General features: G+C 41.7%; 2 protein-coding genes across 3 annotated transcripts in view; one reads left to right on the top strand and one right to left on the bottom strand.

Moving 5' to 3' along the window:
- The first annotated feature begins 522 nt into the window (after positions 1-522).
- On the top strand, positions 523-16,439 carry rab14l (RAB14, member RAS oncogene family, like). Its single transcript, XM_042509267.1, has 8 exons — positions 523-630; positions 5,841-5,899; positions 7,614-7,667; positions 8,448-8,625; positions 9,846-9,912; positions 11,733-11,820; positions 13,941-13,971; positions 14,092-16,439. Exons 2-8 carry the CDS (start codon positions 5,848-5,850, stop codon positions 14,267-14,269), a joined length of 648 nt encoding a protein of 215 aa, XP_042365201.1. The 5' UTR covers positions 523-630; positions 5,841-5,847; the 3' UTR covers positions 14,270-16,439.
- Positions 16,440-16,520: 81 nt separating this feature from the next.
- Positions 16,521-25,904, bottom strand: part of abl1 (c-abl oncogene 1, non-receptor tyrosine kinase) — a 37,682-nt gene continuing 28,298 nt past the window's right edge. For both annotated transcript variants that reach the window (XM_042508837.1, XM_042508838.1), the window contains exons 4-11: positions 23,293-23,565; positions 22,942-23,026; positions 22,209-22,386; positions 21,426-21,610; positions 21,070-21,222; positions 20,897-20,986; positions 20,046-20,174; positions 16,521-19,907 (exon numbers count right to left, since the gene is read on the bottom strand). In XM_042508837.1, coding sequence (XP_042364771.1) covers positions 18,226-19,907; positions 20,046-20,174; positions 20,897-20,986; positions 21,070-21,222; positions 21,426-21,610; positions 22,209-22,386; positions 22,942-23,026; positions 23,293-23,565 — 2,775 coding nt within the window. In that variant the 3' untranslated portion in view covers positions 16,521-18,225. The remainder of the gene's footprint in view (positions 19,908-20,045; positions 20,175-20,896; positions 20,987-21,069; positions 21,223-21,425; positions 21,611-22,208; positions 22,387-22,941; positions 23,027-23,292; positions 23,566-25,904) is intronic.

The raw sequence follows: 25,904 nt of genomic DNA on the forward strand, positions 1-25,904 counted from the left end.
TAAGTTAAAAGTTAAATACTTTTTCACATAAAGATGATACCCCAGATATTTTCATGTGATCTAATCTAGTCCCCATCAAAAAAAGAAACACCCTGAACTTGGCCTAATGGGGATAAAAAAAAAATGTAATTAAAAAAAATAGGCATATGAGTTTGATTGGTCTCCTGTGCTAAACCTCACATCCCTGAAACAGAATGATAAAGGTCTTCTATGTCTTCCTCGTAGGCTGAAGCAGCAAATCTGTATAATAGCCCATAACTGAACTTATAAGTCAGTCAGGTGTAATCAACCTCAACACTCAGTCTTACAAGCTATCACATGATTTCATCTTTGTGGTGAATTCATGATCAGACACAGCACTTTATCGTTATTAATTGGTATCTCAGTGCAGTATGCATGAGCACACCTGTGCAGGTGAGGCTGCTTTCCACGAAACAGTGTACACTAGTAATGCACACACCGCAGATCGCCGCATATGATGCTCTTTGTCCCAGAAGCCCATTGTATACAGCGGAGGAAACCCTGTGCCGTGAGCAGCCATCTTGGATAGACAGATCACTTGAGCCAGGATAACCTGCATTCCTCTTCTGAACAGCTCAAGATCACAAAGCATAAAAGACTTAATATCTGGTAAGATCGCGAAAAAGGACACGCTTGCACACACTCACACATACACACACAATGTCTGATAAACGTTGAGACGCTGGTATTTAAATCATGAGACGGCTGAACAGTTTAGCTAGCCTGTTTTTGCCAAGAGTCAGCTAATTGTCAAGCTAACGAAGCCAGCTAACAGATGGCTAATACTAGGTTGTTTTTGTCGTTTGCTTCCAAGTATGGGATCTGTTATATATTAATCTGCAAGAGTATAATATGTATGAGAGTAATCACTTGATCACGAGTTAGTAAATGACAAGCTGACAAGCTAACCAAGAAACGTATTTACCATAATCCAACCCTCGCAGCTAACTGGCAAACTAGCATGCTAAAGCTATAGCTAGCTGCCGTTAGTTTGGTGTTTTTTTCCCCTAATAATACAGAAGCCGAGAAAAATTTCTAATCTAGTTACACTAATCAGATAATCTGTGTGCTGATAGAGGCAATCGATGTACATGTTGTGATTTATGCGATTCGTTGACAAGCATATCTATGGATGTCAGCAAGCAGGTAACTCACGTTAGCTCGCTAACCCAAACTTAGCTGTCAAAACAGCTAATTTAGGGCCGTGATTGTTATCAGACGCGATCATGTACTTGGTTACTAACCATGTAAATGGCTGGTTTTATTTCATGTTTCGCTTAGCAACATTGCTAGCTTTGTGTGTATACTAACAGCATATAATCAACCAAACCGATGCTGTCATTTTGCCGGTTAAGCTAAGCTAACCACCGTCGTCTGGAAGCAGGCAAGTCATTACTGTGGAAAATAAAATAGTTAACATCAGACACGCCAGTCATATTTATGTATATAATCTTTTCCTTTTAGTTCTGGCTTCTTGTACATATGTGTGTGATCATCTGCTGTGCAGTTTTGCACATAAGGGCCAAGCTAACAGTTTGTTAGCCTCCTCTTTAGCTTTACTTTCCCAAACAACAGATGAGTGTGATTTAAAAACGGAAGTTGGCGATTAAGTAGACCCTTAATGTATTAAAGTGTTGTAAATTAGGATAAATCTGCCTTAATTAAACATAAAATGCTGCATCATTTATGTTTCTTGTGCCAGTGCGCTCTGTGTTAGCAGGCTTGATCTGACCCTTGAAAAACAACATTACTTATTATTTTATAATGATTTCTGAAATCATATTTACGTTATGTGAAGCATTGTAAATTATATTTGTATGGATTGTGAAAGTGTGCTCTGTCTCGCCTGTAAACGGTAGTAGTGATCTCATTATGTTGTTTTTAAGGCTTGAAAGGAGTCACATGATTTAAGTAGTGGGCCTGTGCATCATGGAGGCACTGTGACTGACTATATATGTGTCATGATTTCCTGGTAGCCCAGATTTCAGTCGTGCATCCTCTCCACTATGGGAAGTGGCAGCAAGGAGGAAGAACAGTGACAGTGTTTCTCTGGAGAAAGATTTACTATGTTGGGGAGTTAACAGTGAAGTGCTGAGGCTGCAGTCTGGGCACATGGTCTTGACTGGCCTTCTCCCTGATGGATACTCGTGGGGTTCATTTCTACATATTGAGCATAAAAAGCTGAAAAAGGAGGTTCATGACTGCATCACATTTTGTGTGCACTCTTTTTAGGGATACCTTCTCGAAACCATCACAGTATAGAAATTGCCACATATAGGTCATGTGACAGGAGGGTGGTTGGGGGAAAAAAGGCTTTAAAATATTATGATTTTAAAGCACTGGTGTATGATTTCTTCATGTCCTCTGTCTCACTCTGAAATATGCTTACCACATCATTCACTTCCATAAAACAAGTGCCCAAACATCAGCTGATTTCGACTGAATGCATTTAATCAGTAGTTCCCAACTGGTCCAACCACAGGCTCCTTAGTCATTTGGTCAAGATCCGCACATTAGATTAAATACCACATTTCCAGCTTTATTACACCAAATGTAAACAACATGCTGGCTTATAACACAAAGAAATTAAACACATTGCAAGAATAAACAGAAACTGCACTTGAGAATAAAAGCTCTGTGCCAGAAATTCACTGTACTTTAAAATATAGTGTGTTTTTCACAACCATGACAAGTTCACAACCCACTTGCAGTCCATTCAGAATCAACCCAAGACCCTTTTGGACCATGATCCACTACTTGGGAACCACTGCTTAAATAATAAGAAAAAGTGAAATTAGACTTGTGTCGTCATTGAACTCGGCAGAAATAGCTTTGTAGTGTCAACAAAATAGCAAATGCATTGTGGTCATTATTGTGGTATCAAAATTAGCCATGTTTTTGACAAAGTAGTGAAAGCATAGATACTTAGATTGCATCGACTTCACACAGACTGCTTTTTGCTTTAGTGAGGAAGTTGGGGTTAGCCCGAGTCATTACCAAATGCCAGATCAAGTTGCAGAGTTTGTGGAGGACTGAGAGTGTGAGCCAAGTCTTTTCTGGGGCCACCAACCAAAACACCGTCACAGCCTGCTCTGATATGATCCCTGCATGTTGTTTACATAGTTTGAAATGATAACATTCAGCAGGTTCTGCTGTTATCAAGAAGTCATGTTTCTTCAGGAAATTGGAAATAATGACACATACTCCCATAATTCATCTCTGTAGTGAGAATTGACATGCCATCATAACAGTATCTTATTTGTATTAAATTTAAGGTTCTAGTGACACCTCGACCTGATGTAACCTCAACGAAGTTACCCTTCAGGCTCTCTCCATTTCCCCTTAAACAAATTAATGTCTCTGATCCTCTATATTTCACCCACTTACTCCATTTTCTAAAGCTACTGAAAGTCAACACCTTTCATCTGTCTCCTCTTTCATCCCTCTTTCCAAAGTCCTTTTCCTTTTACTCGCTCGCCCTATTTTATTTTTCATTGCCTCTCTCTTAGATTCGCATATCACACCCATCCACATGTCTTCTGGCTGTGTCAGCATTAATCTGGCTGGTCAAACATGGTCACTGAACTGCAGATGCACAACTATGAGCATAACGCCAGCTCTGATGTGGCACAGTGATGTCAGTTTCCAGGAACTGCTCTATCTGCAGCACAGTTTTCACTGAGCCGCAGATCAGACAAACACACTGGTTTAAAAGGCAGACCATCTTTGCCAGGGACACAGAAACCATCAGGCGGCTGAGTGATTATGCTCCTGATTGTTAAGCCTGAATTATTTACCTCTCTACAGCAGTTACACTGTACGGCAGCACCTTGATAGAGAATTACAAAGCAGCCGCTATTCAGGACAAATACGACATGGCCTTGATGTCGGGGGACGGCAGCGCAAACTGAATTTTCTGCTGAAATTGTTCATGAGAGAAACTGCCTGCTTTCTAAAGCAGCTCCATTGACGTTATACATGACCTGATCATTTATTTATGACCAAATCTGTGCACGTTCAAAAAGAGCCTCTCTCCTCGGCTGTTCAGCCCCGTGTATCTGTGTGAATGCTTTTTTTGATAGTGGTGATATTGTGCGGTTAATCTGAAGGCTTTTCCCTGTGTGCTTTGTCTGTGTGCTGTGAATGGAGTGTGAACAAGAAGCATCTCTGGGTATCAGATAGGTGTCAGGGCTATTTTTAGCCTAGCTGTGAGCATATGATGCTGGAGGTGTTCTTATATGTAAGTGCTACACTGTTTATTTGTGGACAGATTGTGTGCAGTGACATCAAAATGAAGCAGTGTCATTGTGTTGCTCCATCATTATGAGAAGAGACAGGCGATTTAGATAGCACAGGCTGCTGTTGAAATGTGGCTTACTGACCACTAAGGGGGCTTTCTTCACTCATGTGTTAAAAGTGATGGATCATCTCACTTGTCTACACGCACACCTCAGGGTAATATAACTATGAATACTGCTAGTGGTTGCCTGTGAGCTTCCTATATCTGATAAATGACAGAAAATCAATCACTTATGTCCCATGAACTATCCACAACAAGCAATCTGCTTAATTTAATTTTCTGGCAAGCCAAATGAACGTTGCCGCAGCACATGAATGGTTGCCCGAGCTTTGAGCTCTGGAATATCTGAAATGCTCAAATGTGAAGCATGCTTACATTAGCTTTAGTGTGGCATCAAATCATCAGTCAGTTTGTACTGGATGAAGGGCTAGATGGATTCTTACCAGTGTTAAATCAAGTAATGTTGGGTAAATATTAAGTAATATACTAAACCTAAAAAATGTACATCCTAGTATATTGTCTTTAGAGTTTAGAGGTGGTATTCTTCGAGTTAAAAAGTGTTTCAACATAATTTTTACTCCACAAAGAGAGGAGTTTTGTTACTGTTGTGCTAGTAATAAGTAATAAGCAGCATAGGTTTGTCATTGGTCACTAATCTGTTCAAACTTCATGACTATGGCAGTTTTGTTCTGCATTTATTCATGTAAGCAGAAAATATGAATTGTGTGGGAAGTGCAGTCATAGCACCTTCTAGTTGGTCAGCCAGCTAAGAAAGCATTAGTATTCAGTTTCATTTTTGCTTACTTGTACAGTCTCAGCTGTTGCATCATAGGAATTTAAAAGGAAGTAGATTAGTTCATGATCAGATATATTACTTATGGTTTTAATCAAGTTCATACTCGCTGATACTGTTGGGCACCATATTTCTAATCGGGTTTTTAAAATTGCATAATATTATTAGGTAATTACTCAAATGGTGTAACTGAACGTTTCACACATTGTATGTTTTAATGTGTTCATTCACACTGCTACGGAAGTATGCTGTTTTTATTGCTGTATTTTAGCGTGCATTGATGAAGCATCTGGCCTTGCCTGAGCTCACATTATTACGGTCCTATTGCTCTGATAGGATTATGGCTTTGTTGAATAACACTGGCCCTTACATGACCAATTTAAATTCAGAGTGCACAGTACTTACTGTGTTTTTATCTGCACCCAGATATGCTTAAATTGTATCAGCGTGTTCAATCTGGTAACACATTTGTGTGCCAGCTCTGTGTATTATCTTGTATTTGTCTTTTTATTATTCATAACATGCATTTTATTCATGTAAAGAGAAAACTTAAATTAAACCAAAATGATTTTAGTTTTAGTGCTACAGGAGAAAACATTTGTTATCAATTGTACACTGAATTATTTCTCCTGATTGCACTACCTGACCATCTTTAAGAAGTTAAACATCAAATTGCCTTCACTGACAGTTTATGTGCCTAAACTGCCTCTTTTTTTTCTCTTCCAGAGCCACAATGGCCACTGCACCGTACAACTACTCCTACATTTTCAAATACATCATTATCGGTAAGTAAGCAATGCTCTTCAGCAAGCCATGTTGTTGAGCTTGTGAGGAGCAGTTCACATTGCATTTTAGGGCTGCACGATATGCAAAAAAACTCATACTGAGATTATTCTGACAGATATTGCAATTGCAATGTGAGTCACAATTCTAGTGAGAATGGTAATTTTTGCATTTCATTTTCACTGAAAAAATATAAAATGATGATTTTATTTCGCTGGGGTCTGTACCAAACCAGCATGTTCCCTAAGTCTAGAATATGATTTTTACGGCAGGGGCATCTCTGTAGTGCCACAATGCTTCATGTGTAATAGTATGTTTTGACACATTTTACCTTTATAAAAAAATTGCAGCTCCTTGCACTTCGCCATATTGCAATTTTGACAAGATTTCAATTAATTGTGCAGCCCGAGTGCAGTGATTTGTCCCACTTCCGTAAAGGATCTAAAGAATAATGATCTGTTTTTTGTATACTGTATGCTTTCCCTTCCACTTTGTGGATCTGGAGTGTCTCAGTATGTTTATTACTGGCATTTTTTAAAAAAATCTTCAATAAAGCACAAGGGCTAAAGAGATGTTTCTGCATGACTGCCTTCATCTGCAGGGAAACGATAATATTGTACACACAGACAAATAAATCAGTATAATTGACAACCACAGTAGTCCACTTAGATATTCTGTAGTCAATGGTTTATAATGTCCAATTATATCCTTTTAGCTGCCTTATTTCAAAATAAATCACTGATACCTAATGCACTACTCTGTACTGCTTATTGTTTAGAATACACTGCAGATGTGTGATGCATTTTTAAATGCACATCCCCAATTCGATTTATGTTCCACTTTCGATGACATGTTTGTTTACATGAGGGCTTTAAGTGAACATATTGCTGCTTTTACTTGTGCATACATTTACAGACAGACACATGCATAGACAAACACACCCAAAGCTCCGGGCTATTTACTCTCCTCCTCTGTGAAACCTAAAACACGCAGCCTCAAAGCTCACAGTCATCAGATTGGATCTAAAAGGGGCGTGTAAATGAGTCTACAAGAGTGGCCTGTGTTTTGCTTCTTTAATTTGTGCTTCTGCTTTGTGTTTTCACTGGAAGAGTGAAGGAAACTTTTTTTTTTTTTAAAAAGGGAAGCTTTGTGATCTTGTGATTCTGCTTTTTGCAGCTGCACACAAATTTTTAAGCTTCTTTTGATTGTTTTTAGCTGAGTGAATGCATGGTTGAATGCCTCAACCTTGATGCTGATTGGTATCCAAATTACTAATTAAGGGGTGTCAGTGTTTTTATTTTGGTAGTGTCCCCTAAAAGCTTAAGTAGTCACTCCAAAAAATATGAACACACTTTCAAAATCTTGGTATTCAGTCAAAAATATTGATTTTATCAAAAGTTATCACACAGATTTAGTGATTTTGTTTGCATGCAGTATTTGTTATTTTGTTGAGCTGCAAACAAAGGACCGAAGAGCCACAGATGGGAAACAACATAAATGTACCATTAATGTCAAAATCGTTCTCAACTTGTAGTTTGAAATTCGGTAGGAGTCTTTCTCCGTCTCTTAACGCTTCACATGAAATTTTCAGTATCATCGCTGACTGTCTCAGAGGAGCTGCTGCAACATGCATGGGGGCAACACTGCAGGCATGAATAGAGAATTGTTGTTCTTCTGTTATTTCCTTGGTTGACCTGAGTTTCTCTCTCTCCACAGGGGACATGGGGGTAGGGAAGTCATGTTTGCTTCACCAGTTCACAGAAAAGAAATGTAAGTGGCGCCCTGATTTTGACTCCTTTTCGTGTGTGCGTGTGCCTCAGTGTATGTAAGGTTGCCAGGTTCAACTGGAGTGCCTAAATCGCTTTAGATTTCTTTATAAGGCAGCGGAAGTCAGCGACATAGAAGTCGAGTGTGAGCTCGACAGTGAGAGACTCTTCCTCTGTGCGTGAGTCAGCTGCAGACTCCCATTACCATTCAGCTCTGTTTTGTTTAGTGCTACTATCAACGGGCCAGATGCTGTGTTCCTCATTCACTCGCCACCATCACATCCTGCGTACACACACACACACACTGGGGGGATTTAGAAAACGTTTTCAGTGTCACTTAAAAGAGATTTGCAGCTTTCTGGGTGTTTATACGTTCAATTTACAACTGAGTATGACGATACTAAAGACTGCGATTGATTATTGATGCACCTGCCGCCTAACAATGGAGGTGTGTGTGTGTATATGTGTGTATGTGTATGAGCTAGAGCGAGAAAGACTACACACGTGTTCACAAAATGTACAATACAACATTAGAATTGTGAGCTGAAATGAGTCATAATTTTCATGAACTTCATGATGGAACTCACTTCTTGTCACACTAATTGTAAATTTTTCTCAGTTTTAAACACAAATAAGAGGAAACATCACAAATTTTGTTTTTTTTTTAAAGAAAGCAATGACACTAAAGTAATTTGAATTGAAACGGCAAATTATGGCATCAGTAAAATTAATTTACCCCAGAAAATAAAACTGAATTCACAGTAACCCAACTTCCTCTCCCCAGTCATGGCGGATTGCCCCCATACGATTGGTGTGGAGTTTGGTACAAGGATAATTGAAGTGAGCGGCCAGAAGATCAAGCTGCAGATTTGGGACACAGCGGGGCAAGAGCGCTTCAGGGCCGTCACGCGCTCCTACTACCGCGGGGCTGCAGGGGCGCTCATGGTCTACGACATCACCAGGTACAGGATGCTTGTTATGTCTTAATATATTCGGGAAACTGAGACTTTTTTTCCTGTGTGCTAAGCATGTAGGAGAACTACAGTGGCCAAAATGAAAACGTGCATTGCCCTATCTAGAGCTAGTGTTTGGTTTGTCTGTTCTGGCTCATTGTAAGGTAACGAAAAAAAACAACAATTCTTATTTTCAGGTGATTTTACACATAAGAAAACACACCTATTTCAATATATGCCATTTCTGCCAATATATCCCCCTGAATCCCACACAGCTGACATTTTTAGAAGAAGTTTAATGGGAGCAAAAGCATCTGATAAGTGTACAGTTCGCCCCTAAAGACGCCCTCCTAAACAAACATGAACAATTTGTCTTAAAGATTTCATCTGACCCTCTTGCCACACTGTTAGATGGTATCAGCGGTGTGCCAAACAAACACAATTAAACATGTGGAATGTCTTTCCACACCACACCCAACTCCAGAAAAGGGCCCCGAAAGCTACAGAAACGCACTTAACTGGAATAATTGTGTTAACTTGAATCCCTGCTAATGTGGCCACCCACAGCTTCTGCTTGGTTAATTGACAAATATGATAGACAGTGATAAATGTTCTCTGTCATGAGTGAACACAAAGGTGACAATTCTTTATCTACAACCTCTAATTTAAGGGTGTGGCTTAAATAGCCTGTTTTATATTTGTTTTATTTCCTGCAGTTCAAGTTTCATGAATGTAGCATGTTTCACAGTGGGACAGTGCAGCGAACACAGATATTTTTACTTCTGTCACAGCTTAGTGAAAAATACACTCGACCAGACTTCAAAGCAAATTCAGTCGGTTCGGTAGAACTGATTTGGACTTTGGGACGAGTTAGTCAAAAGGTTGCTTGTCATTTGGATCAAACTGTGATGCTTCAGAAATTGTACATTTGTTGAAAATAGGACTAGACTGAAACAAATGACGGAAACTTCTTGACTACTGAAATACTTCCGATATTGGCAGTTACAGACTGAAAGCTGCAGGGTTTAACGGGGGGGTTGTACATTTTAACTGTAAACTACACAATTATCAATTTTAAATATTCTTCATTTTGTGTATCTATGTCAATGTTATACCATCACCACCCTGATGATGCAGCTGCAGAGTCTTTCCAGATCTCTCCGTAGAGATGGCAACATTAAGTCTTTGCCTGTCTTCATAGTAACCCCTATCCTTTTGATGTCATGCAGGAGAAGCACGTACAACCACCTCAGCAGCTGGCTGACTGATGCCAGAAACCTCACCAACCCCAATACTGTAAGTACAAAAATAAACATCTTTCAATTCAGCGTACTCGCATTATTCTTGTTTTTAAACAGTACAACCCACATTCCACATTTCCTTTCTATACACCTGATTAGGGCTTGACAGGCATGGGCATTTTGCCAATTATCTGTATTGGTGTTTTATTTGAATGATCACAGATAAATTTAATTAATGAAAAAGTGTCCGTATTTCACTCAGCCAGCACCGGGGAAGACAGTCTGCAATACATGCAAAGAGCCTGTCAGCATGGGAGGAACTTTTACTTTGTAAACCCTCAGGGAGCTTTTTTTTTTATTCATTTATGTTTGAGGGAACTTGCCGTACAGGATGTTGAAAATTTCAGTTTTGATTAAACATTTGCTTAAGGCATTTTTAAAAAAGTATTGTGTTGGAGTTTCTTATATTCCAAATTCTGAATTTCAACAGAGAAATTTTCATTTTTATTGTAAATGCACATCGGTTCCAATATCAGTTATCGGTCTCATTAAGTACTAATAATCAGTATCAACCCTGAATAACCAATCAATCGACCCCTACATCTAAATTTCTATTTTGTTGCTCGTCCTGTGTCATTCCTCTTATTACTCTAGAGTTTCCTGTCACTTCTGCTGCTTCGTTTCCTTTGTTTCCCCTTTGTCATTCTCCTTCTCCCCTGAGCCTGTCTGAAGCCACGCAGCCCTCTCTGTCCATTTCTTAAATTGGATTTCTTGGTAAATATGATTAGCTCTAAAACAAACATACATCGCTTACTGAGCTGTGTTTCATCAGATAAGTATGTTTCTGTAATATGCCTCTTCCACTCCAGGATTTTAACATCAAATAAAAAAAAATGTTTTCCTGGTGTATAAACAGCAGAGGTTTATTTAGCTATTCTCTTGCATGTATGGGTTTCTTGTTCAACTGTTTTTTTTACTTTTAATAAATATGACCGGAAGGTTATTATGGATATTAATTTAACGTTGAGTCGTTGTTGTGTTGTTTTGTGACACCTCATAGCAATAACAAAGCAGCAGGAGAAGTCGACAGATGCCTTAAAGCCTCAGTTATTCGCTTGAGTATCTTGAATCAGCCATGTGGTGGCAGTGTTGTAGTCTGGTCTTGGCTTATGCTGCAAGTGTGAACAACATGTGTTCTTGTTTCAAGAAAGTTTGTTTGGTTGCTGTTGTTTGAGATGGAGAAACATAATGAACACATTATCTGATCATTTGACTTGACACCGTAATCGTCTTCTGAATGAAAACAAGAGTTGTGTAAGACTTCTTGGAATTGAGGAGGAGCTTCTAATGATCAGCTCTCATTTTCTCACTAACAGCCAGTAATTCAAAAAAATAAGATTAGACTATATTTGTGTGTATGGCTCTCTTAGTGGAAACCAGGCACTCTTCTCATCCTAAAGACATTTGCAATGAATTGCAATAGCACAGTGAGGATGATTGTGAGAAATTCTGAAATAAAAGAGAAAAAAAATAGTTGAAAAGTAGCATGAATGGTTTATGCTCAACATGCAGCAGTAGGAGTCTTTGGAGAGTCTGTCACTTCTATAGCGAGGAAGCTCATTACATCCCATCAGCACATTACAGGTCTAATTACATCACAGTTGCCAGGGGCAGCGCGTAGTGTGCTCGTGCGGGGGTGTCAGTTCCTCAGTTTATCTCTTTATCGATCTCTTAACAGACAACTCCGCAGCATAACAACTGCTTTAGGAACAGTCTCCCTATACTGCCTTTGGCTTCCTTAGGTGTTTGAGGAAAGCAAATTTGTCTCGTGAGACCGTACTGTCTTTGCTCACCCTTCCCACTTCTGTCCCTCAGGTGATCATTCTCATAGGAAATAAAGCGGACCTGGAGGCCCAGAGGGACGTCACGTATGAGGAAGCAAAGCAGTTTGCTGAGGAGAATGGTGAGCAATATACAGAAGAGTGCATGTTTAGATAGATAGATAGATACTTGATTTATCCCAAAGGGAATTCACACAGTCAGCTATTCACATTCACTCAAACAGAGGACAGGAAAGAGGGTGAGGTGGGGGAAATCATTTCCCCTTGTTTTTTCTATGCCGTTGAACTGTCTCTTTTACACTCTATGAGGTATTAAAGGAATATTTCACCCACTAAATGACCATTTGAATATCACTTTCCCACCATATGTTACCTTAAATTAGTGAAGAAAACTTAGATGACAACATCTATTTACAAACTCTCACACAACCCCTGCAGCTTCACTTGAGCAGGATTCAACTGCACGTGCATGCCCAGGCATGCCACTTGGCCATAAATGAGGCTGGGACTGCTTGAATCGTAATGTTAAGTGAAGATGCATGTGTTTGGGAAGTAATGAGCATTTTAATATAGTTTCACTGTTGTTAAACGCGATCCCTGTTTCCATCATCTGTTTCCCAGTTTCATCAACTTGGATCACAAGTCTACATCGGCTCTTGTGCAAGAATTCTGAATACCTTTAAGATAAGGCCACTTTCTCAGTCAGTTCCTTGTCACGGGGCAACTATGAGGTTTAGACAAACAGTTACATCAGTAATGAAATCATTTACATTCAGCGTTTTTGCTTTGAACCACACTTCATGTTTTTCTGCTTCATCTGTAAGCAATAAGCCCAGTAGCACCATGTGCAGTTATTTTGCTTCATCACACAAACCCAGAAACCTTATAAATGTACATTTCACCTCGTTTACCTATTCCACCATCACTCAAGTCAAGCATAGTTTTTCTTAACATGGACAATTTGTAGTTCTTTCACACCCTCATTAAGTGAAGTTTCACTCATGGTCAGTTTTTTTTCGTTAGTTGGTGCGCGTTTTCCTCTTTCATATTCATAGTCATTGGCTTAATTAAACGCACATAGCGTTACGGTAACTTCCGCAGAAAAACACCTCTTTACGCGCACAGTTTGTTCAAAACGGCAACCAATCCACTGGCATCATATCAATGTGTGCACACAAATTTACAATGGCAATTTACTTTGTGTCAGCGCTGAACTTACCTCCAAACGTTGGCCGACATAGGTGCTCTGACGTCCCGATCTCTGACGTTTGGTGTCCCGGTGGCGCTCCAGTAGCTCCGGTGCAGCTCCTCATTGATCCATGCAGTCACAAAAATCCACCGTCGGGCAGCAGTTGTCCGCACGAAACTCCGCAGATTCCCAGTGAAGTAACACACCATCACAACGGTCCACAGTGAAGTAGTTTCCGACGTAAATGAAGTGACGGAGCCCTGTACTTTAGCCGCTATCGGCTAAATGGCTAATTGTTGTCGGCGTTTGGACGTTTGCTCAGGAAAAACTAATTCCAGTCTCTGCACGTGCTTATATTATTTATGATTATTTTCTCACCAAGCCTCCGCCATGTCCGTATAACTTCCAAGAAGTTTAATCATCGTTATTGAAAGAGATGCGGCCAAACGAAAACATCCCGAGCACAGTCGAAAACTGTTAGCTTCCCTTAATCAGCAACACCTGTGTTTACCGGTATGAACTTCAGTCTCTGCGGGCCTCAAGGCACAACAACCCCCCCCCTAGTGGCCAGGCGGGGCATTACAATTAAACACAATTAAATATGGCTCCTACACCATTTAACGTGGAGGTATGCAGGAAAAACGTAATACATTCAGTTTAACTTAAAGTGAGTAACTAATATACAGATGTTAAAGTATCACTTTAATCACAGTGGTATCTTCCAAAACTGTGACTTTTCTATCCTTAATTTCTGCATAACGATCATCACAAGATTGCCAACAAAATGTCTAAATATTTAGAGTTAGAATGAGATTTAGCCTTTGTATTCTTTTCAGAGTGTTTACAATAAAAGCCCTTATGGTTGATTTCAAGAGACAAAAGTGATGATTAATATCCCTCACTATTTATATTCTTCAGACAGGAGGAGGTGACTCAGGGGAAGCAGAGATATTAATTGAAAGAGGAGGCGAATGAGAACTTGGTATTTGAGCTATGTGAGCTTGTAACAATGTTTTACTGACTCTGTCACTGCATCTGTTTTATGTTTAACAGGTCTGTTGTTTCTGGAGGCCAGTGCAAAAACGTAAGTCTGCACAACTTCAGCCATTTCAGCCACTGCCGAACACGAAATATCCCTTTGCTTACATTCTTAAACTCCCAGTTGCCTCCTTTCTCACATTTTGTGTTTATGCTCCGTGTTCAGAGGTGAAAACGTCGAGGACGCCTTCCTGGAAGCCGCTAAGAAGATCTACCAGAACATCCAAGATGGCAGCCTGGACCTGAACGCCGCCGAGTCGGGGGTCCAGCACAAGCCCTCGGCCCCTCAGGGCGGCCGGCTAACCAGCGAACCACAGCCTCAGAGGGAAGGCTGCGGATGCTAATGACCAAGCAAAATCCCCTTCATCCTCCCTTCCTCTCTCTCTGTCTCTCTCCGTCTGTCTGCTCTCCCTCAACCATCCCCCCCTCCATCCATTCCTCCACCTCCGTATGTCCATCCACCATCCTCCCACGAGAGCAGGGTTGCGGAGGGAAGGAACGGGGGACGGATATCGATTTGGGCCAGACTGAGCTGGGCTGTGTGGACTTACATCTCTCCCCTCCTCTTTTTCCTCCTCTCTGCCTGTCTGTCTCCCTTTGTTGCTGTCTCACTCCTCTCTAAGCTCTGTCAGTGTGTTGTCGTCCCATAACTCTCCTCTTCCGCTCCCCTCTGCTCCTTCAGCCCTAGTCCCCCCCCCCCCCATCATAGTATCGTAGACGCCACCACGCATCACACGGGTTACTGACACTTTAGATAGATGTAACGTTCATAATGATAAACCGAGACTGTTTAATTATGTTTGGTTTTATAGCTATATATGACATGTAAACACCGCATTAAGTTTCATCCACCACTGGTCACTTCTGTATGAATCCGATCGAAATTATACTCTCAAACTCCTGACGTCTCTCCTGCATGGTTAACCGATCCAGCGTTCAACTGCAGGTGTGATATCTTGCTTGTTAATTTTTGTGGGATCAGACAGTAAAAGGCTTTGAAGTATCTCGCAGCCACACAGGTAGAGAGCGCGTTAGTGTGTGTCGATGAATGTGTAGTCGAGTGATTCAAACCTGCTTGCGGCTTTTAATTCTGTTGCTGCTGCTCGGCACTTGCCAGATGTGGCAACGGCGATGGTCTCAGGAGGGAGGGAGAATTTCAAAAACTAGGAATTACCCACAAATTCCCTGTAAGTAATTTCTCATCCTCGCTTCTGAGATATCACAGGAAGGAATATTAGGTGTTTTCCAGCTCGTCTGTGTGTGTGTTTGTGTCTGTGTGTGCAGAAGTTGGATTGACTAAAAGGAAAAAAAACTTTTCTGGTTTTGATGGAAAGAATTATTCACATAGGTTTCTTTGCACCAGCTCTCCCTCTCCTCACCCGTCCGACCCCCCAAAACCACCCCCCCCCCCCCCCCGAGTCATATCAACAGATTCTGTCTTTACCAGCATTTTCTTTGTCATTGTTTGTTGCCTTATTATAATTAATGTTATTAATCTTTATTGTGTTGCTGCACTTGCTCTTCACACTGCTGTCGGACTCACACCAAGTCAATTAAATCTACTCTTTTTAGATTAATGATTGCATTTTACCGGAGAGTAACGTAAATATTTCAAGTGGTGGCTCACAAAAAATCTCAAAAGTATCAGCAGCATGGTCTTAAAACTGTCAACACTCCTGTATCTCAAGTGCTGCACTGAAGAGCTGATCTGTTGTTCATTTTGGGCGGTTGTTCCTCTGCCGTGTATAATACAGCACCAAGCAGCATGCCCCCCCGAAACACAGTGACATTGTCAAAATCCAATTGTTTTTTTTCAAGTACAATTTTTCTGTACTATAGTGATTCCCTAATTGGACAGCTGTATATATTGCTTCTTAACTATTGGTGATGACCTCGCTACTTGGGATTTAGAAATTTATTTGCTGGCTCTGCCAAGATCTGTACAGTTGATGTGCTAGTGGGTTGCCTGTAATTCATGCTTGGGAAATTCTGTAACATAGTTTCTATTAATAAATGTATGTAAAGGACAGACACCCTGACACCCCCCAACCACCCCCGCCTGCACACTACTGAACCTGTCAATAGGTTGAGGGGAGAGGAAGTGGATTGAGATGACGTGCAAACTAGTATTTATGTCTGATTCCTCTCATTTCTGTATGGAGTGGAGAATGGGGCACTTTTTCTGTTTATATTCTTTTTTTTCACCCCCTCATCGCTCCTTCACATGGGAGGGGCCTACATCGCTGTCTTAACTTTTTGGGGAGCGGGGATTGGTTTGTTATTGTGGGAAGTTGGTGGGCTGGGTCTTCCTTTTTCCTGTGTCCCACCTCTTTGCAGTCTGAGTGACCACTTCCTGCTTTTGTCTGTCCACAAGTACAAAAAAAGTACATATGTATAAATTTTTAAGGAGCTGTGCTAACATTTAAATGCGTTCTTGAGTGTATATGATTTTAAAATGTTGACATTTTGATTTTAATGACAAAATACTCTAGACAGAAAAAATAAATTATACATAACCTGTTGCTGTGTGTCTATTTTTGAGCTGTTATTCCCTCTTCAGAGAGTTTTTACTGTTGAAAAAGCAATAGACTCTTGTGTATTTCAAGTAGCACAACTGCTTTGTATTTTATTGCAACAAAAATTGCACCATGGCTAGAGAGAGAAACAAATAGGAAAAAGAAAACATATTTACAAAGGAAAGCAAAGTTTTGTCTACAAAATTGGTGAAGAGGCTTAGACATTTAAGTAGAGTAGTGGTTGGTAAAGGGGCGGAATAAAAAAAAAAAAGCCAACACTGACAGTACCATGTTGAAGTCAAGGCAGCTTGCAGTTGACTTATGTCCTCAGGCATCGCAGTCAGTCAGGGCACATCGGGTGAGACGACTACAGCACAAATACTGAAAATGTCCAAGACGAACAAAAAGGAACGTATGATGTTACAGTGGAATTTCATGGATTTCTTTTAGTCTATAATGGTCGGCTTCTCACCTATACATCATTTTGTAAGACAGCAAGTGACAGATTCATAAACATTTCAGTCCAGTGTTTCCCCCAGGATATATATATATATTTTTTTCAGCTGGGGTGGAAAGGCCTCTGAAACAGCGTTTAAACCACGTGACATAAACCCTCCTCTCAAGCAAAGTCCCTTCAGTGGTCAGAGAAACACTGTTTCAGTCTGTGATCCCTCTTTACAGATCCAACAGCACGCTGCTGCAAGGCCAAGCTGCTACTGATGGCTTTTGTGACTGGCATGTAGAGAAAGTTGAATCAGTTTTATAAAAATAAAAAAAAAAGTCCAGTCTGAGGACAACATAAACCAAAATTCAGATCCACTAAGAGGAAGATCGTGCACCCTGGTCCCTCTCCAGTACAGACTGGAGACAAAGGTTTTTGGTATGGCAATCACACATTTAACTCCTATAAACAAGTCAACACAGCTATTCTTATCCACATTTCTGCCCTTGTAGAGTGGCAAGTCTGAAACAGCTCTGCCAATAGTGTTTAAGGCACTATTTGTTACCAAAGTGTGCAGTGAAGCAAAAAAAGGTGAAGCTCATTCTGCCTCATTTGCTCGCTCCCATTATTATTTTATGGCACATGGTTGCAAATACTGCAAAAAAAGCATTCATACAAAACAAACACTGACACCATCACTCAGCACACAACCAATCACTGATGAAATGGTATGAAGCAACGGGATGTGTTCGACAGAGGCATCGGGTTATAAACACTGTCATTCCAGAAGCTCCCGAATTCTTACAGGGGAAAATGGAAACTATGACATCAGTCATTTAAGTTTGATAAGGCGTCCTAGAACAAGATGAGGTTAAGTGTTTTTGCTCATTGTCATCAAACATACTAACAGTGATGAAATGTGAAATATCACAGGCCTCTTTTGTACTAGTGTCATCGAAAAAGGGGAAACACAACTAGAATACATAAGACATGATCATTTCAAAAATGATTGGTGAAAGGTCATGTTGATAAAGAATTGGCCCCTCGTCCCTCATGAGGGCCACAAGATGCTGTTTGTTCATGGTTAAGGCTTTTCGATATTGCAAACTCTGTCTTGACGAAGTCTACAGGGAGATTCCTTTGATTCCATCCGCAGTAACCACAGGCTTAAGTGTTTCAGAGTGAACTGTAGTGTGAAACCAACACTCTGCTGCTGCTGCTCTCCCGCAGCCGTTACCCTCACATCTCCGACACGAGCTCGGCGTGGACCGCAGCTCATGCTCAGAAAAGAAAAGGGTAAGACAGTCCGTATCAGTTTTATATCTCGGTAGATTTTATGGCGCTACCTCTGAACAATGTCACTGATCTCCTTGACGGAAGACAGCAGCTTGCTGAAGTCCTGCTGTGCGTTGGCGCCCCCTGTGGCTGTCGGGCAGATCTGCAGCTCCCGCAGGCTGCTCTCAAGCTTGTTGATGGCCTCGCGGAAGGCAAACTTGTTTCTCATCTGCTGTATGGAGTCGACGTAGCTCACGCAGTACTTTGACAGGTTCTTTCCGGCCTCCAGCACGGCACTGTGGCTACCCGTCTGCTCCGAGTTGCGGCAAATGGCTGCACGGAGCAGTTCGGTGCCTTCAAGCACCATCTCGCGCGTCACCGCCGAGTTGGGGGTGCGTTCGGCAGCCTGGCGGGGTGCAGTCTTACGGAGGGAGCGCCGGGTGTTCACTAGAGGGATGAAAGCAGTGGGCGAGCTCAGATCGCCGGGGGAGGTGAGGGAGGAGGAGAAGCCTCCCAGGCTCTGGCTGGAGAGGGAGGTGGTCACTGAAGTGGAGGAGGTGGAGGTCTTTAACGGTTGAGGTTTGGAGGTGGAGCCCAGGGGCAGCTTCTTGGAGCCCTCGCTGAGGGCTGAGCGCACTTGGTCACTGGCAGTGGTTGTATGGGGGGGCTCTGAGACAGAGGGGAGGCCCTTAGCTTTGTCTGAGGTGGTGGACAAGGAGGAGGGGAGTTCTTGAGTGGGGCTGCGGGAGATCTTGCCCGTTTTGGCGTTGGTGGGTGGTGGAGGCGGAGCTGGCTTGGGTTTCTGTAACTTTCCTCTTTCCCTGACAAATGAAGAGTCCACAGTGTGTTTGTTTCTGCGGGCCCTGCACTCGTCTGCAGCTGCTCCTAAAGCAGGAAACACATTGGGCTTGAGGAGCTCAGCGTGGAGAGCGCTGGTCTTTGAGTTCTCCAGTCCTGGCAATCCCGGTCTCCGCACCACCTTTGGTGTTAATGCCTGGGGACTGGACCCTGGACTGGGATCAGAGTCTTTGCTTAAAAAGCCGGGGGAAACATCTGATGAGATGTTAAGACGTGGTGGTGGAGTCAGGGTGCCCATTCGGGGGGCATTCTCCCCTTTTTGCTCACTGGTTCTCTTGCGTGGCAGAGCTGGCTTGCCCCCGAAGGTGCCTGAGTCAAAGTGGCGCTGGCCGAGGTCTCGCGGCAGTGTGACAGACTTCCATTCAGTGCCATCTGAGCCAGTGGGCATGCTAGAGGACCAGAGAAACCGCTTCGAGTTAGTCATGGATTCCTCCTCACTAGGTGGTGTCGTAGCTGCTTTTCCTCCAGGGCCAGGCAAAGCAGGGGCTCCCTTCTTCCTGGGAAACAGGGGTCCAGGGTAGGTAGGAGCCCCGTTGGTGATGCCCCCCGCCCCGTTATTGTTCCCTAGGAACTTTGCTGAGTCGAGGCCATGTGTGATGTCATTAATGGCCAAAGATGCTCCGTTGTTGAAGCTGTCACTGTCTCGGGGATCTGGAGTCACGCCCCTCCTGTCAGGGTGGATGTCCATCTCTCTGAAAGATGAGCTGCGTTTGGGCGGAGCCGGTGCGTTCTTTTTCTTTTTCTTTATGAGACTGAGGAAGCCGCTGCCACGCGTCTTGTCCTTGTCTTTGGGGATCAAGCGGTCGTCCTCATTCAGGTTACTGTCCAGGAGGGGACGCTCTTTTCTGGGGAGCATGGGTGACGACACGGCGACCTCCGGCTCCACGGGGTCTGAGGAAGAGCCCAGAATTCATCAGTGATAAAAAATAAAATACTGAAACTAGTTATCTAACTACAAAATACTTTGATTGACAGGAAAAATTATTTACTATTTTACAAGAAGGAGCAGTGTGTGTGAGTGCATCTCACCTGGACTATCGCCATCCCGGTTGTCCGTGTTTTTGCGGAGGGTTCTGGTTTTGGTGGGCAGCTCTGGAGCCTGCTGGATGGGGCCTAATGTTGCCTTCTTCCCTTTCTTGCCCAGCTCCTTTTCCACCTCTAACAGTAAAGATACAAGTCAAGATTTAACAATCTGATCACATTATGATAAATATGACAGGAGAACCATTACATGAGGATATCTGTTGACATTAAAAAATAACACCAATAAGCATAGGTGGATTATGAGACTATGGGCCCCTGGGCATTGAAATATAAATATAAATATCAGACTTCACAGTTATTAAGCCTTTTTTGTTGTTGTTTAGCATCTCTTTGTAGGTGTATCAGATCTCTGTGATTTTCTCTCTTTGTGCCAATTTTCCTTCCCTTTGTATTTCTTTTGGTCTTTTTGTAGTTTTTTGTGTGTTGGCGTTTTGCCCCTTTTTGTAGTCATATTGCGTCTCTTTGCAGCCATTTTCCATCTCTAAGCAGTCGTTAGTGTCTATGTTGTCATTTTATGCATCTTTATGGTTATTTTGCATCTCTTTGTGCTATTTTTTGTGTGTCTTTGTGGTTGTTTTGGCCCTTTTGTAGTTGTTGTGGGTCTCTTTGTGTCTCTTTTTAGCTATTTTGCATCTTTTAGTACTTGCTTATGTCTCTGTTGTCACTTTATGTCTCTTTGTGGTTATTTTGAGTCTCGTCTTGGTCTGTCATTGTCTGTTTGAGTGACATTTTGCAGGTGGGCCTGGGGAGGTCCCTCCCTGGTAGGCCCGTTCAGTAATCCAGCCGTGCCCAAGAGTAAATATGCTGTGGATATCAAAGAAAGCAGTACTACTGACCATCAGAGATACTGGACTCCTGAAACATGGTTTCAAAAGCTTGGTGTGTTTCAGCAAATGATGGACGCTCCGAGGGGTTCCACCTCCAACCTGACAGGTAGACGAAAACATGAGAATTAAAAAGAACAGAGTGCCTCTATTTGTATTCTGGACAGATGAGTTTTGCTACTCACAGTCCCTCATGAGCTCATAGACCTTCTCGGGGCAGCCCTCCGGTCGGTCCATACGGTAGTCTTTCTCCAGCAGCTCGTAGACTTGGGACAGGTCGATGCCGGGGTAGGGAGACATGCCGTAGGTGGCGATCTCCCACAGCAGCACACCAAATGCTGGAGATGTAGGCACAAGACAGCTAGTTGTGCTATTCATACAACAATCAACAACAGAAACATATCAAACGACTGGAGCGTTAAGTCATGGTGGGAATATGCAAAATATTATAATAGGTGAAATTGTTTCCCGTTGTTGAATAAGGAATAGCTATGCAAGCAGAAACATCAGGAACACATTTTAGCGATGAGATCAAACTTACCCCAGACATCAGACTTAATAGAGAACTTGTTGTAGGCCAGACTCTCTGGAGCAGTCCACTTGATGGGGAACTTGGCTCCAGCGTGAGCTGTGTAGGTGTCTCCGGTCATTAGCCTGCTCAGGCCGAAGTCTGCAACCTTTACCAGGTGGTTCTCGCCGACCAGACAGTTACGTGCAGCCAAGTCCCTGCAGAAGACAATACAATGAGGAGAATGAGTGACGAACAGGAGGGCTTGGTCGAATCCTGACTTTCTAAAATCAGTTAAAGACGGTAAACTACTAAAAAATGCATATGCCGACACACAGCCATTATTAAGGGAAAAAAGACAATAAGTAAGAGAGAATTATCAATTGTATTTCTTGTTACGACATCTTCTGTAGCGTTGCTTTTCTACAGATGTTTTGTGTGAAGCAGAGTCACAGGCTGAGTCTTGTCCTCAGGTTTAAAAATGAAAATGCAGTTTGGCAAAATAAGAAAGACATAAATCATCTCATCCCATCTAAAGTTAAACGTGCAAGAACAAACGAGCTTTGTAACAGCATGGACTCATCTATGGTACAAGCCTGCCAGAGGAGCAGGAGAGCAGCTCAGGAGCAGGCAGAAAATGAGATTGATGGACAAGAATTTGTTCTCTAGTATTCTTGCAGCTTTGATTGAGACCACACTGAAGAGAGGTATCAGGCCACCTGACAAACATTTGGCAATTAAAACTGATCCAACACTGTTTTCTCTCTGTAATTAAATTTAGAACTAAAAAAGGAAGAGGATAGTCTTAACACCCACCTGTGTATAAAGTTTTTTTTCTCCAGGTACTCCATGGCAGAGGAGATCTGTGTGGCCATGTGGAGCAGCACCACTGCGTTGACCTCCTCTCTGTTGCACTCCCTCAGGTAGTCTAGCAGGTTACCGTGGGTCATGAACTCTGTGATGATGTAGAATGGTGGCTCCCGTGTGCACACACCTGCCAAGGAAACGTGAGCAAAACAAAATGCATCAATATGCCATTTAACGATCTGTGTTGGAATCAGGGTCTTTATTATAGTCTGTATTAATTTTTATTTCATTTTCAAGCATGGCAGGTAAGTATAACATATAACATGTATATAGAGTCCCATGCAGATGCAGGCCATATGTAGGAATATGGTTATGAAAGTGAGTTACGTGAAAAGTAAATTTTGCCAACAGGTAAGGGCAAGTATAAACTAAAAAGACAATATTAGGTTCAGAGGTAGATGTAAAGATTTGTATAATCATTAATATTGACTTTCATGCAGAGGAGCTTGACTGGACAAAAAGAAATAAAAAGACGGATAAATAAAATAAGATATAAAGATTGTGGCAATTAAGATCTCACAAATTCAAATTAAACACCATTTCACCACTTTTAAGGCCCAGTATTTATAAAAATGAATTGAACTGGAAAGACATTTAAAACCTTTAAGACTTTTGTTTAAGTTTTTCTCTACAGTCTAGTTTTCCTTTTAGAGGAAGTCCTCTTTTGAAAAAGTTAGCATACCTAACAGTTGTACCAAGTTGGGGTGTTTGATCTCTTTCATGACAGCGGCCTCCTTGAGAAACTCTTCCACCTCCATCGTATCCTCCTGCACAGAGTTGTGTGGAAAAATGTGAACAAAGCCACAGACTGGTTGCAGATGCATCCATACAACACCAGGTGGCAGCATTATTCAGCCAAATATCACTTCTGGAACTAACACGGTGTTTATATGTGACAACAGTAGGTACCAGAACATTTCCACTTGACTAGCTGGATATTTACATGCACCCTTTCCTCCTCATGTCGCATGTATGAGCTCATAAAGACAACCTTCTCTCACACAAACCAATCTTTGTCAACCTGTCTTTTTACCTTTAGTGTCTTGACAGCCACAGTGAGATTGTACTTCTTCCACACCCCCTCGTACACTTCCCCGTACTGGCCCCCTCCCAGCTTGTGCTTCATGGTAATGTCAGTGCGCTCCATCTCCCACTTGTCGTAGTTGGGAGAAACTCCGTAGATGGTGGGCTTGTTGCGCTTTGGCGCCGGGTAGTGCAGCGTGGTGATGAGGCCGTCAGCCACCGTGGAATGGTGGTGCACCAGCTCCGCCAGTGTGTTGAAACGGCTCTCCGACGAGACGTACAGCTGGAGGAGAAAAAGATCACATATTTGGGTAGATGTGCATAAGAAGTCAGTTCAGGTTACAACAAACAGAATTTTTAGCAACTTTCTGTCACTAATTCATAAACCAAACATCTGGCATAGTTTTGAATTAATAGCAGTATTTTTTTATATATTGAGTGGAATTTTTAATTCTGCTCCAAGACAGGCTGAAGGGTAGTAAAAAAAACATTTACATACAGCATCAATATGCATCAGATATGGGTTTACCCACTTCAAGTTCATACATTGTTTTCATTATTCCAAAGTAAAACTTTCCAAAATATACTCTATTTGTGACCAGCTTCCTGCTACTTTTTGGACGCATGTTCTGGCTCTGTCCTGAATTATAAAACTACCGGAAATCTGTTTTCCTAAGCCCATTCGATGTTTTGGTGATGCGATGGAGCCTGATTCTTTGATGGCTATAGTCAGCATCTTGGCAGAGGATAGTCCTTTTAAAGGAGATGCAGCTTTTATACTGTTAATAGCACACAGGTTAGTTCTCCTAAATTAAACAAATACCCTACCCCCCCAAACCCCCAAATTCCCTGTTACAAAATACGAGATGTTAAGAGATGTCATAAAGCACCTACAACTAGAAAAAGCTTGGGTTAATACTCTGTGGCAGGGCTGGGCGATATGGAGAAATATCACAATATTTCTGTATTAAAAATCAAAATATTTCTGACCAAACACCTTGATATCAACACTGCAATGATAATGTAGGGTTGACTGTTTTTTCACACATCATTTACACAGTGAGATTTTTGATAAATATTCATCAGTAATGTGGATATAATGACTAAGTGGGTAAAATAACAAATAACAGACAGTCTGTAAGTTTAGAAAATTACATCACTGTACAATAGTAATGCAGCATTAAAAACCAGGAAAGACAACACTTACATTATTAAAATATCTAAAATCCAAGACGATATCTAGTCTCGAACTATAATATTGATATAGTATCAAAATGTGGCATCCCTTTCTGGACTATGCTGAATCTATACCTCTGAACCTCTGAAGTTCTTCATTTGTAGCTTTCAGACCTGCAGTCATTATAATTTTTGTGTGTGTGTTTGTTGTTTGTTTTTGATACTTTGTCAATGATTAACCAATTTTCTGTTGTTTTGCTTTTTTGTCTTTAAAACATAAAACTGTTATCTGCATTGAATGCATTAGTAAAACTGAAAACCAATTAATGTGTTTTTTGAAATAAAAAAGGACAATAAAAAGAAGGGGAAAAAGAAAATAACACAGTGCAACACAGTTGTTATGATTCTAAATAAACAAATGTTACCACATGTTTTCATTACAGGGTGACTACTTGTACAAAAATGCATTAAAATGTTGATGCTTACACATCATGTCTGGAAACAATAAGTTATATTAGGGAAACGTAACAGACCAGAAATAACTGGCAGTTTGCCAGTAATACAGCATGAATTAACCCACTAAGTCTTGACGAAACGACATTAAACTGTTTTCTTGATGAACGGTCTCAGCCCATTCACAGCTCACAAGGCATTAGTCAGGAAGCTGGTGGAGGGAAGGATATTGGTCAGGGCTCAGTGGACACAGTCTTTTCCATTGTCCAAGTCTTACATAACTCTGAAAATGATTTGCTCTACAATCTGCATTTCTTTACTCGTGAACAAGTTCTTTGAGCAGGCAGAAGGCATGCAGAGGAAAAATGGAAAAAGTGCAGGGAAGAGACCTTTGAAATATAAAGAGGATTTAATGGTCAGTTGGCCGCTTTGCTGGCTTAAATGTTGACCATTTACTAAATTACGGCGGAAAAATCCGTTTGACTAAAAACCTTAGTTATTCAGAGCAGCGTTAATCACAGAGTCAGAGTGAAACAAAGCTGCAGCTCGGGGGAGTGCTGAGGTAATCTCAAATTATTGGAGAAGTCATACCAGACTCTTGAGTTGTAGCTCAGTGGGAGGATGGAAAACAATATGAGATGGGGAGCTGTGTGTGTGTGTTCGCCCATTTGTGTCGTGTGTGTGTGCGCATACTTGGCTGCATCTGTCTGTGCTAATGCATGTCTTAGCATGGGCGTCAGTGTCTGGCCGGCCTCGCGTCTGCTGGCCATTATGAGCACCACAGTGGTGGTTAGAGGCATTCTTGTCATAGCTAGCGTTCCTGCAGCTAGCTCACCTCGCTGTATCACAGACAGGAGGGTGACACAGCCAAAATGGCAGCGGCTTCTCGATTGACATAGCAATTTAGGGGAATCCCGCAGAAGAAATTCAGTTACACATACAAATATGGCCTACACTTATGGCAAATAGACTTGCACTATAGAGCCTTCCTAA

The sequence above is a fragment of the Plectropomus leopardus genome, chromosome 20, assembly GCF_008729295.1.
Source record: "Plectropomus leopardus isolate mb chromosome 20, YSFRI_Pleo_2.0, whole genome shotgun sequence".
NCBI lineage: Eukaryota > Metazoa > Chordata > Actinopteri > Perciformes > Serranidae > Plectropomus > Plectropomus leopardus.

Coding starts and splice junctions, on each gene's coding strand:
- rab14l (XM_042509267.1), top strand. CDS start 5,848: ATGGCCACTGCACCGTACAACTACTCCTACATTTTCAAATACATCATT. Junction 8,626..9,845: donor ATGGTCTACGACATCACCAG/GTACAGGATGCT, acceptor GATGTCATGCAG/GAGAAGCACGTACAACCACC. Junction 13,972..14,091: donor CTGGAGGCCAGTGCAAAAAC/GTAAGTCTGCAC, acceptor CTCCGTGTTCAG/AGGTGAAAACGTCGAGGACG.